Source organism: Acomys russatus, chromosome 23 (genome assembly GCF_903995435.1).
Source record: "Acomys russatus chromosome 23, mAcoRus1.1, whole genome shotgun sequence".
NCBI classification, from domain to species: Eukaryota; Metazoa; Chordata; class Mammalia; order Rodentia; family Muridae; genus Acomys; species Acomys russatus.
Window position 1 is genome coordinate 39,243,378 of NC_067159.1, and position 17,472 is coordinate 39,260,849.

The 17,472-nt window shown below is 43.0% G+C and overlaps 1 protein-coding gene across 1 annotated transcript in view; it reads right to left on the reverse strand.

Moving 5' to 3' along the window:
• Positions 1 to 17,472, reverse strand: part of Mttp (microsomal triglyceride transfer protein) — a 40,944-nt gene that overhangs the window by 8,945 nt on the left and 14,527 nt on the right. The window contains exons 4-15 of the mRNA XM_051165752.1: positions 17,066 to 17,173; positions 15,284 to 15,400; positions 14,834 to 14,973; positions 14,247 to 14,397; positions 13,122 to 13,279; positions 11,406 to 11,574; positions 10,598 to 10,705; positions 6,603 to 6,815; positions 4,616 to 4,827; positions 2,521 to 2,618; positions 2,309 to 2,430; positions 1,094 to 1,321 (exon numbers count right to left, since the gene is read on the reverse strand). Of these exons, the coding sequence (XP_051021709.1) occupies positions 1,094 to 1,321; positions 2,309 to 2,430; positions 2,521 to 2,618; positions 4,616 to 4,827; positions 6,603 to 6,815; positions 10,598 to 10,705; positions 11,406 to 11,574; positions 13,122 to 13,279; positions 14,247 to 14,397; positions 14,834 to 14,973; positions 15,284 to 15,400; positions 17,066 to 17,173 (1,824 nt within the window). The remainder of the gene's footprint in view (positions 1 to 1,093; positions 1,322 to 2,308; positions 2,431 to 2,520; positions 2,619 to 4,615; positions 4,828 to 6,602; positions 6,816 to 10,597; positions 10,706 to 11,405; positions 11,575 to 13,121; positions 13,280 to 14,246; positions 14,398 to 14,833; positions 14,974 to 15,283; positions 15,401 to 17,065; positions 17,174 to 17,472) is intronic.

The window sequence follows — 17,472 nt, forward strand, 5'->3', positions numbered from 1 at the left end:
ACACTAACGATAAAAGCATTAAGCACCTGAATGCCACAGTATTTAGCCCCTGAATCTCTTCTATATAAGAACTATTATAAGTCTTATAGCACTGTAAAAAATCCTGAAGAACAAGGTTAAAAAGAAAGAAAGAAAGAAAGAAAGAAAGAAAGAAAGAAAGAAAGAAAGAAAGAAGAAGAAAGAAGAAGAAAGAAAAAAGAAAGGAAGGAAAAGAAAAAGAAAAAAGAAAGAACGAAAGAAAAGAAAGAAAGAAAGAAAGAAAGAAAGAAAGAAAGAAAGAAAGAAAGTGCTTGCATTCTCTATGAATGAGGAAACTTCCCTAAGAACACACTGACTTGACACCTGGGCTGGTGTCAGCAGTGGCTCAGGCCTTCACTTATTTGCCATCCTCATAATGATGTGCCACACTGGTTTTCATAACCATCGACCTCACAAATGATGCTGGCTAGCTCAGCTCCTGCACTCAGGATAAATGACCAAGCCCCAGGGTGCAGAAAAACCAACTATGCAGGTAATGCCATCTCTGCTCTGTTGCAACTCAGGCTTCTTCACTGTGCAACTAATAACACAGGAAGCAAATGGTGCTTATCAGTAGCTGAGGAGGAAGGGCAGCAATAGCAAGAGGACCGCATGCATACAGGGAGAGCTCCTAGATCCTCAGAGCTTTAGCTTGTATTTTTGAGACCTGTTTAAAATGTGTGTGGTGGCCTGGGAGAGGCTCCATTGGGTGTGGTGTCTGCTGCACAGAACCTGATTTCAGCTCCCATCATCGATATAAAATCAAGGCACAGTAGTGTACGCCTGCAGTTCCAGTGTTGGGCAGCAGAGACAGGGGAGTGCCTGGAGCTTGCAGTCCAGCCATAGTAGCTTAATTGAGCATGCTCCAAAGTCACTGAGAGACTGCCTCAAAAAAAGAAACTGCAAAGCAATTAAGGATGACTTCCGAGGTTGACCTCTGGTTTCCACATAATCTGATCATGCAAAGATGTGCTCATTGTACATGCATGGGCGCGCGCGCGCGCGCACACACACCCACACCCACACACCAATGTGATGGGACTCAATACTTATAGGCCGAGAGAGGTAGACTTACCTGAGAATGGTCTATTAGCAGAATAAGCCCTTTCACCACACTGACAGGGTCGCCAGATGCTGAGAGCATTTTGGACATCAAATCACTATATCCATTGAAAAATGTGATGGGTCTGAGCTGAACATCAAAGAGGATGGCGGACATGCCAGCATAAGAGTCAAGGTTTTCCTCGCCTTCGTCAGGAGTGGCTGCGATTAAGCCTTCCAGCCCTTGGGCTTCGATGACCACCTAGGGAGACAAGGACCCCAGGGTGATGACTGCAATTCCCAGCCTGCTCTGCGAGGCACAAAGATAGCTCAGCTACAGAGAGAATTTTTTCAGAACTCAAACCTCAAATCCCTTCTGCAGCTAGGCAAAAAATAAAAATTACACCTCTATGCCTAACATAGTGGACATGAATTTCTTTCACGTGACCTTCACAACTGCCCTTGGATGTATGGAAGGCTTTATTCACTTAGTAGACAGGTGAAAAGTCTCCCAGGTAGAATGTGGCAGAAACAGGGCTTGAATCCTTCCTAGACCACTACAAAGCCCTCAGACCTTCTGTTGGTGGGTATCATCCGAGACAGTTAAGCTCTCCACGCCGTCTCATACAACGGACCTGCCATCTTCGTCAGCCTCTGACAGGACATGGAGGGACATAAGCACTGCCACCCAACCTGCTGTTTCTGAGAGGGTACATCTACACCCCTCCATGTCAAACTTCCATCCCTCACCTTGAAAATGAGGCCACGCCATGAGAAAGCTTATACCCTGATGACTAGCATGTAAGGAATTTTGCCTATTTTCCATCCTGCATAGCCAGGCTCTGGCCACTGTATGTTTGGCATTTCCGAGTGCATGTCAGAAAGCAGATGGCAGTGCCTTGGCATGGAAGGAATGGGATTATATTGGAGGGTGTGGTTATTTTATGTTGGTGAGCACTTGAAGTTTCCTAACTGAAATAACTTTGATTAGAAGGTTACACTATTCCTAAAACTAAAATGATGGTATACTTCATAATAAAGATAAATCAACATTTAATGACTTTAGAAACACAGACAGACATCTGGGAAGTGAAGCAAACCAAAGTACTTTGGTTTCGATTTTAGACTTCCAACTTTATGGCAGAGGCCACCATTAGCTTACAGACACCTTCTGTAATGCTGTTCTCGGTATATGTCATTTTACTTCAGGCCAGTGACTTTCATGCATAACTCATGGGACACGAGGTACCTGACTACCGTGCAGATTCGCCTTTCCGATGTACTGGAAGACGTTCAGGTTGCTTCTCCTCAGGATGCCAGAACCAGAGTAAAGGATGTCAAGGCTGTATGTGGAGGCCGCATGGGGACTACCTAATGACAAAAACAACCACGGGACTCAGTGACAGCTCCAGCAATGCTAATGAAAGGGGCGGGAGGGCAAGCTCTTTGCGGGTCACGTACGGTCTATGTAGCCAGTGTAGGCGGAAGACGATCCACTCTTGGAGAAACGGTCATAATTGTGAGCGACCATCTCCCTGAGAACTCGGCGGATCATCTTGCTACAACACAGAAGAGAAGACATCTCATTCACGGAAATGTCTGTTTTCCAAATCATATCGGCAATGCAACCAACTCCTCAGTGTTAGAGAGAAGGGCACATTTTCCTCATGCCCCTCCAAGGCTGAAAGAAGTGCCAGCTGGGCATAAGGGGCAAGGCGAGGGCTTTCCCTTCATTCCTCAAATACTTAGTTTGAGGTCAAAAGGACAGATGGCAATGGTGCCCAGCTATGAGATGCCTTCTGCTGACTGGTGCACACTTTGGAGCAGAAAACATGTGTCCTTTGGGTCATCGCAGTTGTGCTATTAAAACTGTCCATAAATTTAAGAAAGCTGTGCCAAGCAGGAGGCTGCATACATTCTCTTTACTTTTTTCTCTACTTTCTAAAATCACCATTGACAGATGATACAAAAGCAACAAATGTAGAGGATTGCTGTCTAATGCATTTCCTACCACAGAGGAAGCTCAGCAGAAGTCTCTAGTAATCAACCAGAGTAAGCCAGGCCTGGGACTGAGGCGGAAACAGTTTGCAGATATTAAGGAATGGCTCTTTATATCTCCCAATCCACAATAGCACCAGGCCACTGGGTTTTTAGCCTAGAAGAAAAGGTCCGTTCTCATATGGGTTTCATATGGATGAACATTAGGACATTCTAGTATGTTCTAGCTACAAAGCCAGAGCCAGTACGAAGGCACCAGGGCACAGCAAGACACAACGATGAAGCCCTGAACAGTGGCTTAGATTTGCTAAGTGGCAGTGAGTTTCCTGACACCAGACAGTCAAATGGAGTTTGGTGTCACTTGCCAGAAGAAGAAACAAAAACACAAAACAACAACAACAACAACAAACCCCACCCCTCCACTGGAAAGAGATACATAGCAAGCAAGGCGGACCTTAATATCCCTTTCAGCCTTAAGGGTTTTGTTTCTGAAAATCTGGTATAAATGTTTACAATGGCTTCTTTCCAATTCCCAGGTGCTGTCTGCCCCACTACCTCCTCTTTCCTGCCCTGGATTACTATGTTCACAAGGCAGAGGCATCAACTCCACATGGGGCCTCCTCCAAGAAGTTTCACATAACAACCCAGAAACAGAAGAATCCGATCCACACAGTCCTGAAAGGCCTGGATTTGTTCCTGCTCCTGACCCCACTCAGCTCCTTTCTGATTGCTATGCCTGCTTCCTCGGGGGGCCCCCCCCACTCCACCCCTTCTCCATTCGCTCCATCCTCCCAACCCCTCCATCCCCCCAACCCCCCTCCCCTAACCCCCGTCCCTTCTTACCCGGTCTCCCTTCTTGTCCTTTTACTTCCACCCACTCTAGTCCCGTTTCCCTTTTCTGTATCAAATGTCCACATTTGATCATCCTTGGCAGAGGTGTTCCTTGTGAGGGTCAAAGATGAACCTCCCTCTTGGGTTCCAGTGAGTGGGAACTTAGGGAGATGCCCTGAAGGGTGAGTGAGGACTTGCAAGGCGGCATTTGGGGAATGGTATGACATGAGACAAGTAAGATGACTGCTCACAGTGAAGTCAGAGGCCCAGCTCTTCCTAAACTGTGGGTTGCAAATAAGATCTGCCACTTAAGTGGCAAATTTAGGGGGGTTGGGACAAAAGTCTTCAAAAAGAATCCTCACATTTAAAAAGCTAAGACTAAAGAGTGTTTGTTGACAACTTGCTTTGTCTCATTGTGCTACTTACCAAAATAGCCCTGTTAAAAAAGCAATTAGACTTTTTAAAACTTTACTAACATTTGGTTACACATATATATTTACTATACCGAGTGGATACCCAGAGAAACAGGCCTACCCAGAGTTCCCAATCACAGCCAGAAAAAGGGAAGCTATTTTATCCAACTCACTAGAAAGTTTCATTGGGAACATTTGACAGTCATTGGGTTCATGTACCTGTGTAATGACCAGGCCACGATTACTAGCTATGTATGTGGTGTTCAGCATACAAGCAAGCTTGCATAAGAAGACCCATGAGGACCACATCATACCTCGCGGGCATTTCGAAATGCAGGATGTCTTGCACAACAGTGAGCATGTATTTATTCATTTCTTTGGGAAGTTCCCCAATAGACAGCAGAATGTTCTTCACATCCATGTAAGATGGGTTGTTCTCTAAGATGACGGCAGCGGCAGCTGTGCGCACAGTCTTTTCATGCACCTTACGGTTCTGGTGGTATATCCTGTTCAAGGTCTTCTTTACCTGTTAGAAGATGTTTAACCTTAGCACACCCATAGAGTTTTAAAACAGATATTGTAGAGACAGTGAGATGGATCATCACACCTGTAGCCAAGCCCGATGGTGTGTGAGTTTCACCTTCAAGAGGAGAGAATTGTCTTAGAAGGTTGTTCTCTGAACTCTTCATGAATGCCATGGTGCACACACACACACACACACACACACACACACACACACACACACACACACACACACACAATCAACCAATCAATAAATCAATGTGATGATTTTTAATTTGATATTGTAGCGAGACTAACAATTGCTTATTTAGACACGCCCCTGTTATTACATTTGCTAGATTCCTTTGCAATTAGGTTGATGCCACGTGACAAGGCTAGCTGCTGGACCATGAACAGAACTGACGTGAATGGCTCTTAGGCAGAGGCAGTTAAGAGCTGGCATGCTTCTGCATCTCTTTCATGATGGCTGTAAACATATAACCACATATTCCCTAGCCCATGTTAGACACAGTACGAGTAGTAAACTGTTGACCAACAGTAAGGCTTTGCAGATCATGTGTTACTGCAACAGTACTTGGTATTACCTAATATGAACTTCTCAGTCTGCTGCTGTGACAATGGGGGATTTTGAGGAGGCAATATGAGCTGGTATTTTCTTACAATAGAGTGTCTTAGATTCCCTTCCTTTCTTTTTTAAAAGGAAATTTTAGCGGGCTAGTTTCTAATAATCATTTTATTTTCATAGTTAAACTAGAGTTTTCATATATCCCCAAGCCCAGCTCATGCACAATCCCCCATATCAACATCCTGTACCAATCTCTACGGCTTAAGTGTGTCCCCCCGAAGGCTGTATATGTGGTCATTAGAGGTGGGGTCTAGAGCAACATAGATAGGTCACTGGGAGATTGCCCTTGGGAGCAATTAATTAAGGTTTCATCGAGCCACATTGGCTCCTTCAAGAATTGGTGTCTGCAAGGGATTACACTCTCTTGACTCTTTATTCTACGTATACCACGTCATTTTCTTCTGTTCTCATTGCCTTTTGCCTTTTGCCTTTTCTGTAGCGTCTCACATCTTACCCTTGTTCTCAGACTTGTGGGAGTTAAATAACCCATCCAAGAATAAACAACTGGGAAAGGGCTCCCGAGAGTTTACAGCTGGGTCAGTCTTTAACAGTCTAGACCTCATTCCTTGCAACCAGCTTCCTTCACACAGAAGGGGCAGGGCGAGACTGGGCTGCAGAGTGCAGATAGCATCCTGAGTGGAAGACACTCTCACAGACAGCTCGCACTGAGATACTCTCTGCCTTAACAAAATCATAATGTGGGTGGCTTCCAGGGACGATACACAAGCAGGTGAGGTCACATACTTCATTCAACCAGCTGAAAATTTAACAATGTTCTGAAATGTACAAATGTAAAGATATGTCTAAAGAGAATTTGTTTCTTAACACCATGTTTTGCTACCTGGCCAGCTACTAGAACTTGTTTCTTAAAATAAGAAAATGTGATTCAATGTATATGTTTCAGGACACAGAACATACCTGTTCAAAATGTGAGGCTGGCTGAGATTAGCCTTAAATACAGCTTAAGAATGATTACCAAGCAAAAGAGTGTGTCTATTATAAGAAAAAACTAAAACAAAACAAAGCAAAGCAAAAAATCACAAACAAAACCAAAAACCAAAACCAGAGTGACTTGAGAGTAGATAGCATCTGGTTTACCAGAAGTGTTTTTGCTCTCTCCTTCTGCTAATGTGGTAGACAGTCAACATGTTTACCTCATCCGTGATGAAGGCGACATCGTATCTCTGGAGAACAGTGGTAGCCAGGTGGCTGATGGGCCCTTCTCCAGCCTCGGCATACTTCAGAAGGAGCGGGATACCTTCGGGAAGCAAGGCGTTCTTCAGAGCCAGCAGGTACATCATGGTGTCCTCTTTCTTCTCTGGTTTTTCAAGTCCTCCCAGAATTAGCTTCTTAGCTTCAACCACTGCCTAAAACACCACACACCTCAGACAAATGTCCAGCCACAACACTCAGACAAGAGAACACCATCGACTTTCAGAAAGCTTGGCTTGGCTGTCAGGTAAAACTTGTTTAGGTACTGTGCCTTCTCAAATCTCAGTGTTGTAGAACAGCAGAGCATAACTAACTGGGGCATATATTCTTTTGACACACCCTGAATGCATAAAGGCGACCCCAGGTGAAGCCCAGTCATTCTATATGGAGAAAGTTTCCTCAGCAGTGCAAACAAGAGAAGACCATGGGTCCTCATCTGTGAGGATCAAGGGGGCACACAGACCACACAACTTAAGGAAGCAGCCCAGCTGCTTGAAACGGTTAGCACAAACAAGTCTAAATGTTGAAAGCTCAGTCTTGTGAACACACCAGGAAGGAAGAGGACAGACTGGAGAAGCGAGTCTCCTGTGAAGAAAAGGACCACAACCAGTGTCTTCACATTTAAAGAAGGCCTTCTATCAACCATTCTCAAACCCTTTCAAAAACCTAAAGAGAATGTAATGCTAATGTCTTGGCCCACACCAGAGCCAGAGACACTACCAGAAGACGAGGAACAAATGTCACAGATGACCATAGATCTGAAACCTCTCAACAAACTACAAGCAGCAGGGAGAAGGAGAGATGGCTCAGCAACTAAAAGCACTTGGTGCTCTTGCAGAGGACCCTGGTTCAGTCCCCATACCTAAGTAGCAGCTGACAACCGTTAGTAGCTCCAGTTCCAGGGCATCAGATGCCCTCTTCTGCCATTCACAGGCACCAGGATCAAATGCAGTGCAATTACATACATGCAGGCAAATCATTCATACACATAAAATCAATAAACCCTTTAATAGAAGCAAGAGCACACTAAAATACCAATATATGCATTCTGCATGGCTAATTGAGATTCATCCCTGGGATGAATTCAGCCAGAGTTCTGCAAATGCAAATGAAAAAAAAATGTAGCTGACAATTTGAGTAGCTATATGGCTATCTCAACAGATGAAGAAGAGACATTAGACAAAATGTTACCTTCTTTTCTGATAGCTCTCAACAAACCAGCTAGATACATCCCACAGGATAAAGGCCACACTGATGACCTCATAACTCACACACCGCACAATCAAAAGCTGAAGGCTTCTCCATGATCAGGAACAAGACAAGAATGCTTAGGAGGCACCACTATTCACCATCATTCTGAAATTCCTAGCCAGAGTAATTGGCCAAGAAATAGAAATAAAAGCCATTAAGTAGGAAAAGAAGTGTGTGAGATGAGCTGCTTCACACCAGATGGCTTTAGCCCTCACTGTCTCACTGTTGGCACAGATGAGTGGATTTGGTCAAGTTGGAGGACATAATGTCAACCAACAAAATCAGTAGTGTTTCTAGACATTAACAACGTAACATCTGAAAAGAAGTTAAGAAAAGAGCCCTTTTATAATAGCATCAAAAATACTTATGAGTATTAATAACCCAGGACATGAGACACTGTATACTGAACTAGCAAATGGTGATGGAAATGAGTGGAGATCTCACTAATAAGAAAAATTTCATCCCATGTTTATGGGTTGGAAGAACTGATATCATTAAACTTACACATGATCCAAAGTCACCTGCAGATTCAATGCAGTCCACATAAACATACCAGTGCTGTTCTTCAGAGAACTAAAAAAAATATTCTAAAATCTGTACGGAATAAAAAAGACACCAAAATGGCCAAAGCAACTGAGTACAAAGATCAAAGCTAGCGGCATCACATTTTAAAAATACAATTCCAAGCTGCAGTCCTAAAAATGGCATGGTGTTGGCATACACTTATAGAAACAATGCCTGTGGAAACAGCTTGGGATAAATAAGCCCACACAGCAGTGGTCAAAGGATTTCCCGTAAAAATGCCACGAGCATGCAATGGGGAAAGGACAGTACCTTCAACAGTGGCTGTGAGAAAATGTACATTCACATACAAAAGAGTGAAAGTGGACCCTTTGCTCACTCTTCTACAAGAATTAGCTCAAAATCAACTAAGTGTTTAAACTTAAGATCTGAAACTGCAAAATATCTAGAAGGAAGCAGAGATTCCTCAGAAAGGCTCCCAAGACATGGAGGCAAGGAGAACAAAAAGGCACTAATGGAAGCACTTCATAAGGGTTAAGACTTAAAACACACAATGAACTCAAATTACTCAATCGCAAGAAAACAAATAAACCTATTTTGGTTTGTTGGGAAAGCAGAAAGAGGACTGTAATAGACATCCCTGAAAAGATGGCCTATAAATGGTTCAGATGCACGAAACGTATTCAAATCAGGACAGAGATGCAAGTCAGTAAGCAGAGGCACTGCCTCACGGTTCTTACAGTGGTCATCATTACAACTGAGCTGAATTACATGAATTACATGAAGTGCTACAAAACAGAGAAAAGGGAACCTGTGAACACTGTTGGTAGAATTACAAATTAGTACACTTGCTTTGGAAAACTGGAATTACCAATTACCCAGCAGCCCCACTTCTGTGTATTTGCTGACAGGAAATTCAGTCAGTACGCCGAAGAAATACCTACAGAGCCACACTCACTACATTTCTCTTCATAATAGCCATGAGTGGGGAATGCACACAGAATGGAGTGCTACTCAGTCTTTAAAAAGAAATAAAGTCTGTCATTTGTTAAATGGTTAGATCCAGAGGGCATTGTGCTACGTGAAATAAGCCAGGCACAGACAACTAAATACTCTGGAAGAAGTAGTAGGCAGAAAAGAGGATGGACCGGAAGAAGAAAGATGTTGGTCACACAGTTCCAGTGAAGGAGGAGGCCGTACAGCATGGTGACTATAGTTAATATTATTGTATTGTTATATTTTGAAATACCTTGAATATATTTTAAATGTCTTTATTCTAAGCAGACAATATGTGTTGGAGGTTATGGATATGCTAATCCCCCAACTTGATCATTGCACAACGATAAGTGTATCAAGCATCACATTTATCACACATGCACGCACACACATATATATATGTGTGTGTGTGTGTGTGTGTGTGTGTGTGTATGTGTGTGTGTGTATATGTATATGTGTGTGTATATATATGTGTGTGTGTGTATATATATGTGTGTGTGTGTGTGTATATGTGTGTGTGTGTATATACATATGTGTGTGTATATATACATATGTGTGTGTGTGTATATGTGTGTGTGTATATATGTGTGTGTGTGTGTATATATGTGTGTGTGTGTGTATATATATGTGTGTGTGTGTGTGTATATATATGTGTGTGTGTATATATATATGTGTGTGTGTATATATGTGTGTGTGTGTGTGTATATGTGTGTGTGTGTGTCATCTCATGTGTGGTGTGTGTGTCTACTCTTTGGTGTGTTGTGTGTGTGGTGTGTGTGTGTACAATTTGTCCCCGACCAAATACACCCCAGGCAACACCATGCCTGAGTACACACATAGAGGACCCTCAACAAATCTGTATATTAGGAGGAAGATTGATGAATGATTTGCTTTCTGGGGAGTATTTATTGATCACAATCTACACAGCAGGCACGATTTAAGCAGCTGGTGTCGAAAAACAGACTCATCCCTGTGTGGAGCTTATATTCCAGTGAGACAGAAATAAGCAAGAAAGCTAACGAGCAGCCAAACTGTAAAGTGTGTGAGATGGGCGTGGTTCCTAGGCAAAAAGGAAAAGTGGAGTTGGGGCGTGGGGAGCGGCAGGCCGGAACCATGACACAGCACGGGGGAGTCTGGGCAGCGGTGGCCATGATACTGTGGCACTTACTTTGAGCTTGCAGCCTTCATTCTGGCACAGCTTCCTGACAAGGGCTCCAATGATGATCATAACCGATTCTCTGATGTCGTTGCTCGCGAAGGAACCTTTGAACTTACTCTGCAGCCAAACAGGGATCAAAGAAGTCACCAGGACACTCCAGCATTCCAAAGGGATGCTTTTCAGTTAGTAAAGTAACCAACATCTGAGGAAATGACTTTGTGTCTCCAGACAACCAACTCAGAGTGTTGCTTTTGGGTCTCTTAGAAATGTGTCGCGTAGTTTTGCAGGAAGGATTGCTGGAATGCCTGATCCCAGATGATCTTACTCCCAGTCTGCCAACCCTTCAGAGTTCAGGAATTTGATTTTTGGGTTAGTCTAGGATCCCCAAAAAAGTCTTTATATGAATCAGGGACATCAATGTATATGTAGAAACAACATGAAGATTTTTGAAGTCAAAGTAGTTCTAATTGCTTATTGGAACCTCATATAGACTCTCCACTCTGACATTTTGTCCTTTGCCTTATAAGACAGGTGGCTGTAATGTCCAGGTTGTCATAAAGTAAGGTTGTGCTGGTCTCTAGGCCTGCGAAGGCCCTAAGTGAGAAGGTTTGCTGTACTGTTAGTGGCTAATGAGCAGAAAAGAAGCCAGCAAGCTAGTGTGTGCAATAGGAGGGCTCTCTTTTGGCTTCAACTCTGACTGAGTCCACTTTTAACGACTGCTTACATTTAAGACGTTTTTTGTTTATCTGTTTTTTTTTTTTTTTTTTTTTAATTTCAGTTGCCCATGGTCACTATTTTTCCAGTGACCCTGACTTACAAGGAGGGCATGCAGGAGTTCCTCATCAGGATGAGAGGCAAATCCGCAGGCATAGAGGAACCTCTCCTGGAGAATGATGCTGCTGCTGCTTTTGAAATCCAAAAAGTCCAGGATGGCTTCCAATGAGTCTGGAGTCTGAGCAGAGGTGACAGCATCCACCAACTGAGGTCTGTAAAACAGGTCACCCCAGATATCAGTGTTTACAGTGCTATGGGGTTATCCCAGACCTCTATGGCTCACAGCTATCTGTTAGCTTGAACTTTCTAAAGAAGTACATTTTTCTCTGAACAGAAAAATATGAATATTCTCAAAAGACCTCTTTAGTATACTTCTCTTTAATTTCATTTTTCTCTTCTCAGAAAATTTAAACTATTACACTGTGCTAGCTCCAAAAAAAAATACAATTTGAAGATTTGTAAGAAGAAATTATATAAATAAAATCATAAATTATGCTCAAAATAGTTCCTATGTAATACATAGACTATAAAGTCCCAAATTCAACTTTTCTTGAAATAGCTTTGCAAACATATACATTTTTCTCAAATGCCTTATTTAACTGAAGCACGTTATTGAATGAAAATAATAACTATTTTAACTTCTTATGTAAGGGTGAAGTGTTTTCCCTTAAAAAAAAAAAAAAAAAAAAAAAAAAAAGACAACTGGATGCCATGGCACATGCCTGTAATCCCAGCACTCAGGGAGGCAGAGGCAGGCAGGCAGATCTCTGTAGGCCAGTCTGGTCTACAAAGTGAGTCCAGGCTATACAGAGAAACCCTGTCTCAAAAACCAAGTAAATAAATAAATTAAAAAAAAAAAAAGACACCATAGAAGTTCTATTTTATCTACAGTAAATATGTTATTGTCTTCCATGGTCATTAAAAAAACATTTAGTTGGATCTAGATATGATAACATTTTAATATTTCACACTAATGAATATATATATGTGTGTGTGTGTGTGTGTGTGTGTGTGTGTGTGTGTGTGTGTGTGTAAATACTACATACAGAGCTCATGCTCACAGTGGCTCACTCCAGTAATCTCAGCACTAAGGAGGCTGAGGCAGGAGGATCAAGCCAGGTTCAAGGCCAGCCTGGACGACATAGTAAGTTTCAGGATAGCGTGGGCTACAGAGTAAAACCTTGTCTCAAAATACATCAAACAAACAAATTGATTAACAGCTTAAGGACACAATCCCACTGAAGAGAGGCGACCCCCATCCCAGAGCATGACAAACCAAGCCTGCACTAACTTAAGCTTATGCACACAAAACAATAGTAGGAGAATCAGTGTGAAAACTCGCTGGTGTATTTCTGGCCAAGTGAGCATTAAGTGCCTGACCTGGAGCTGTTAGATAGAACGTGCAGGCCAACAGAACGTCTGGTTCGGAGGTAGGACAGAAAACTGAAAAGGGGTCCTTCTTATTTAATAAAAAAGACGGCCCAGTGTTTCAGGGCAGACACTGTTGCTCTTGCAGAAAAACCTGGTTCGATTCCCAGCGCCCATTCGGCAGCTCACAACCACCTGTGACTCTAGTTCCAGGGCATCCGGTACCCTCTTGTGACCTCCACGAGCAGCAGCCACTCATGTTGAGCATACATCCCTGCAGCGAAATGCTCGTACACATAAAGTAAACCGATCTGAAAACAATTACAAGCCAGCCGCGGGGCAGAAGTCCTTTCCTGACAGAGAGCTGGCCCTGAGCAACAGTGTGGCTTACAGCACTTCCTTCTTCTCTGCCTTCAGAATCTGGAGGATCTCTTCCCGCCTCGCAGTCCTGAGGTGCTGAATGAAGGCCAGGAAGCTTCGGACAGCCTCGGCGTTGGACAGATTGTCTGGTTCCAGGTTCCTTCGGATAGACTGCCAGTGCTCCGCCAGCTGCAAAACACAGCCCCGGGGGAACCCCTTAATTCTGAGCTTCCAATTTCCAAAGGCTGCTCTTCCCCATAAAGATGCAATAGTCACCCCCCACCACTCACTGTGTGAAACTAGACGCAACTGCAGTGGCCTGTTCCCCCTCTGTAGGACTGCTTTGTCGCTAGTGCTGGGTTTGCAGGCCCTTAGACAGTAGCTAGCTGATGTTTGGACAGGCACGTCCACCTATGACTGTGTTGTGGTAATTACACCTGAGCCAGGCTTGGTGCGGGCTAGTGAAAATGTGTAGAAGTTTCACTAACAGCAGGGGATTTGGTATTTGGGAACGACAAAGGAAGATGCGCTGCAGAGTTGCTCCTGCTTTCTAACTTGAACCTAAGAGCAAATCAATTTTTCAGATAGCTTGAGCTCCCTACTTTCCTTCCGGTACTGCTTGTGTGAAATCCAATGCCATGCAGTTGCTGGGATCTGAACTTCTAAGAGCTTGTGTCTATGTTTAATGGGCAGTATTGAGAAAAGGGCTGCTTTCCCACACACTGCAGTTATCATAAAATGGTTTTGAAAATAATAATAAATCTAGCAAGTGGCATCTTTCAGCTTTGAAATAAGCCAAACAACTGCATTCCTTACCTCAGTGCTTTCTTTAAAAACCTCATTGCATAGAATGTTAAATTCTATTAGTGACTGTTAACTCTGTGGTAAATCACCATGCTATCTATCTGTTTTAAATGACTGATTCCTTTATAGAATAGCAGGTACTTTTGCTGCAGAAACGAAGGAAGGAAGGAAGGAAAGAAGGGAAGGGAAGGGAGGGAGGGAAGAAAGAAAGAAAGAAAAAGAAATTAAAGGAGAGAGAGGGGGGAGGGGAGAGAGAGAGAGAGAGAGAGAGAGAGAGAGAGAGAGAGAGAGAGAGAGAGAGAGAGAGAGAGGATAACAATGTAGTGTTAGCCTGGAGCTTGCTTGCACTTACTGAAGGGCATCCTTTACAGACACGCTGGACGACCTGTCCCACAATAGGAATGGCCTTGTACTTCGAATCAACTGCTTTAATTACAGCTGCAACTTGCTTCCCGGGTACCATCCTTGGGCCCGCTTCAGTTGTCTTCAGCTCCAGTTTCTGCCTGTGCAACGCCAAATGGAAGCAGCACATTTTAAGATACTAAGATTGCCAACTCTTTCAGAAAGCACAAAACTAACTAGTGTACTCTATCCAATTACGCTTACTCCATGGCACCTTCAGGGATACCTTAAGCCCCAACATTATGTAGCTTCTCTGGTGTAACTGTTTTATTCAAAGGTTTGGAAGTTTAGGTCTAGATTTTCAAAATATCACTCCAAGAGAATACAAGAAAGAAAATTTGCTGGTATGCTGAGCAAGACATGAGCTGCTAGCCCTCTTGAGTTTAGACTCTCTGAAGCTCCCATTCAAGGCAATCGTGCCATCTATTAACCAAATCAATCAGCAAAGTTCATTTTCCAAAAGGTGGTCTCAATGGTGATTTTTTTTCTGATGTAACAGTATTTGAAGGGAAAATAACACTTTTAGCATTGTCTTACTTTGACATTATTTTCCCTCCTATGGTCTGTAGGAAATTCAAGGCAAAAGTCCTTGTCTCTTCTGCAAGCACAGCTGTGACAAAACTGTCCTCTATCTTATAGGTGGTGACAGATGTGGCCTTTGAACTGACACCCAACACCTGCATGAGCAAACACATGAATAAGTAGAAAGCAGTTATTTTTAAAATCATATTATTGAAATAATATAATTGAATCAACTAGCAGCTGTCTTTCAATTTTCAAAAGAGTGCCTCTCTTACACTACTGCCCATCACCCACACATGCACACAACACATTTAAATGTCTATCCATTTGGTATGTGTGGAGATAAAACCTCAACTAAAAGTGACAAATCTTTCCGAGTTCTAATGCTTTGCCGCCTTTCTGTTCTTTGAAAGCTCTGCAGAATGTCATTTCTGAGTATCTCAAAGGAAGCAATGCCTGCTGTACCTGATTGGCCGTTGTAAATCCAGACCTCTCGATTTTGCATGTCTCCAGGGCCTTAATTTTCACCACTTTGTCTTGCTGAGCCTGGTAGGTCACTTTACAATCCCCAGAGATATCTACCTGGAACAGAAAGAAGAGCACAATGCTTGGGATGCCACGTGGGCCATCTGCATTCTCAGGGAAAGAGGCAGGGATCCTGGGCTCCTTAATATGCCATTGAGAACTCTGCCCTACCCGTGGATGACAAAGCAAAATGGCCCTTACAGGATGCTGATTCCCACTGTCCTTGGTTGAATCTTAAAACACCTCCTCGGCTGTCCCAGGAATCATCCTAACTCTCTCTGAACTCAGGATTTTGATAAACTGCAGAACCATAACTGAAATCTCTGGCCATGTGGGTAATTATCTGGTGAGGGGGTGTGTTTCTAAAAGGCTCTATCAAGGTGGTTTGTGTGAGATTTTTAACTCATGGCATTAGCCAAATTCGTTGTCCTTCATAATAAGAATTTGAGTTTAGACAAAAACATCCCAAAATAGCCTCTGCTCGGCTCCTCTGAGCTTTCCCCTTGGGCCCCCTGCCAGCACCATGCCTGCAGCTATTTTAGCAAGCTAGCCACATTCCCTCGGCCCAGCCCTGCCATCACACTGTCTCTTCTACTCACGGTTTGGATGAGTTAAGCTCAGGGAAACTGGTGTCCAGCTTGACTCCAGAATGATAGCTGGTGACCTACTTACTTGTCTAACTCATTTCTATTTCCTCACTGAATTAGAGTGCATGGGATAAAAGCAGTGATCCTGCACACCAACCATGCCTTCCAAATACCTGAAGATTATTAAAATACAGCCGCTCAGCTTTTTGCTTATCTACAATTTCGACATCCTTGAGATAAGTCTAGAGAATGTATTTTTAATTTGCTCTCCACAAGGCAGCAGGACACAGACACCAAACAACCACTGGATCCCCCCCAAAGTTTTCTGAATATTTAACAATTTATCCAAAGCTTCCTTTAATATAACTGATTGCAATTCCTTCACTCTATATTTAAGCAATTAATAATTTCATATGTAAGTGAGACCTGGCTATTCAATTTAAGTCAACTTCCTTAAAGTAAAACAGCAGTTATAATTTTCTGTGGCATTTCAATAGGCAGAAATGTTTATAAATGGTTTTGATATGCCTATTGACAAATAAGATGTTGATTGACTAATTTATTGACCTGATCATTTATTTTGTAGTACTGAGACTTGAGCTGGGCCTGCTACATACTCAATGACCCCTTCATACTGATCTATATCCCCAGCCCTTTCTATATTTTATTTATTATTGCTTGGGAGGTAGGTGTGTGTTATGTATACATGTGTAGTAAACGCGTGTGTGTACACCTGTGTATGCACGTGCACACATCCACATGCATGCACAGAGGTCATAGAAGACATAGGGTGTTTTTCTCCATCACTTTCTGCAGTTTTCCCTTGAGACAAGTTCTCTCACTGAACTTGAGGCTCACCAACTGGGTCAGCAGAGGTGGCCAGTGAATTCAGCATCTCTGCTCTGTGTGTAGCACTGGTTACTGGCACACAAGTGGCCATATCCAGCTTTGATAAGGGCGGTGGAGACCTGATGGGTTTCACTAAGTTACTCCGGCTGTCTTAAAGTTACTATATGGCGCAGGCCGACCTTTGCTGAAAATAGGGCCTTAGCTCCCAAGTAGCTGAGATTACAGATGAATGCCCCTCACCCTTCACCAAGATGCTGATTGAACTCTTAGAACTGTCACTAAGTACCTCGTTGGTGGTTCCAGAGCTTAACTGCATCTGGAATAAGCTAGCCAAGCCTCTCTTGAGATTTTCTATGCCCACTGGCTCATTTTCATATGAGTAGAACTCTTTGACCTAAAGGGGAAAAGAAAAATACAAATGAAGCAAAGGTACATTTTTTTTAATCAAAGTTGATTTAAAAAAAAAAAAAAAAAAAAAAAGCTAGCTAGAGAGGCCAGATTTTCACCTCTGCTGATTGGGTGAGAGATTATTCTGTTAGTGCAAAGATGTGATTTCTTGTGAAAAGAAGCAGGTTTCATCTTCAAGAAGGTAGATCATCCAGAAATGAGACTTGGGAGGCAAAAGGGAATGTTCTGAGGATGAAGGTCACTGCATAGAGGTGGGAATTTCTGTGGAAACCGGGCCTGTGCAAG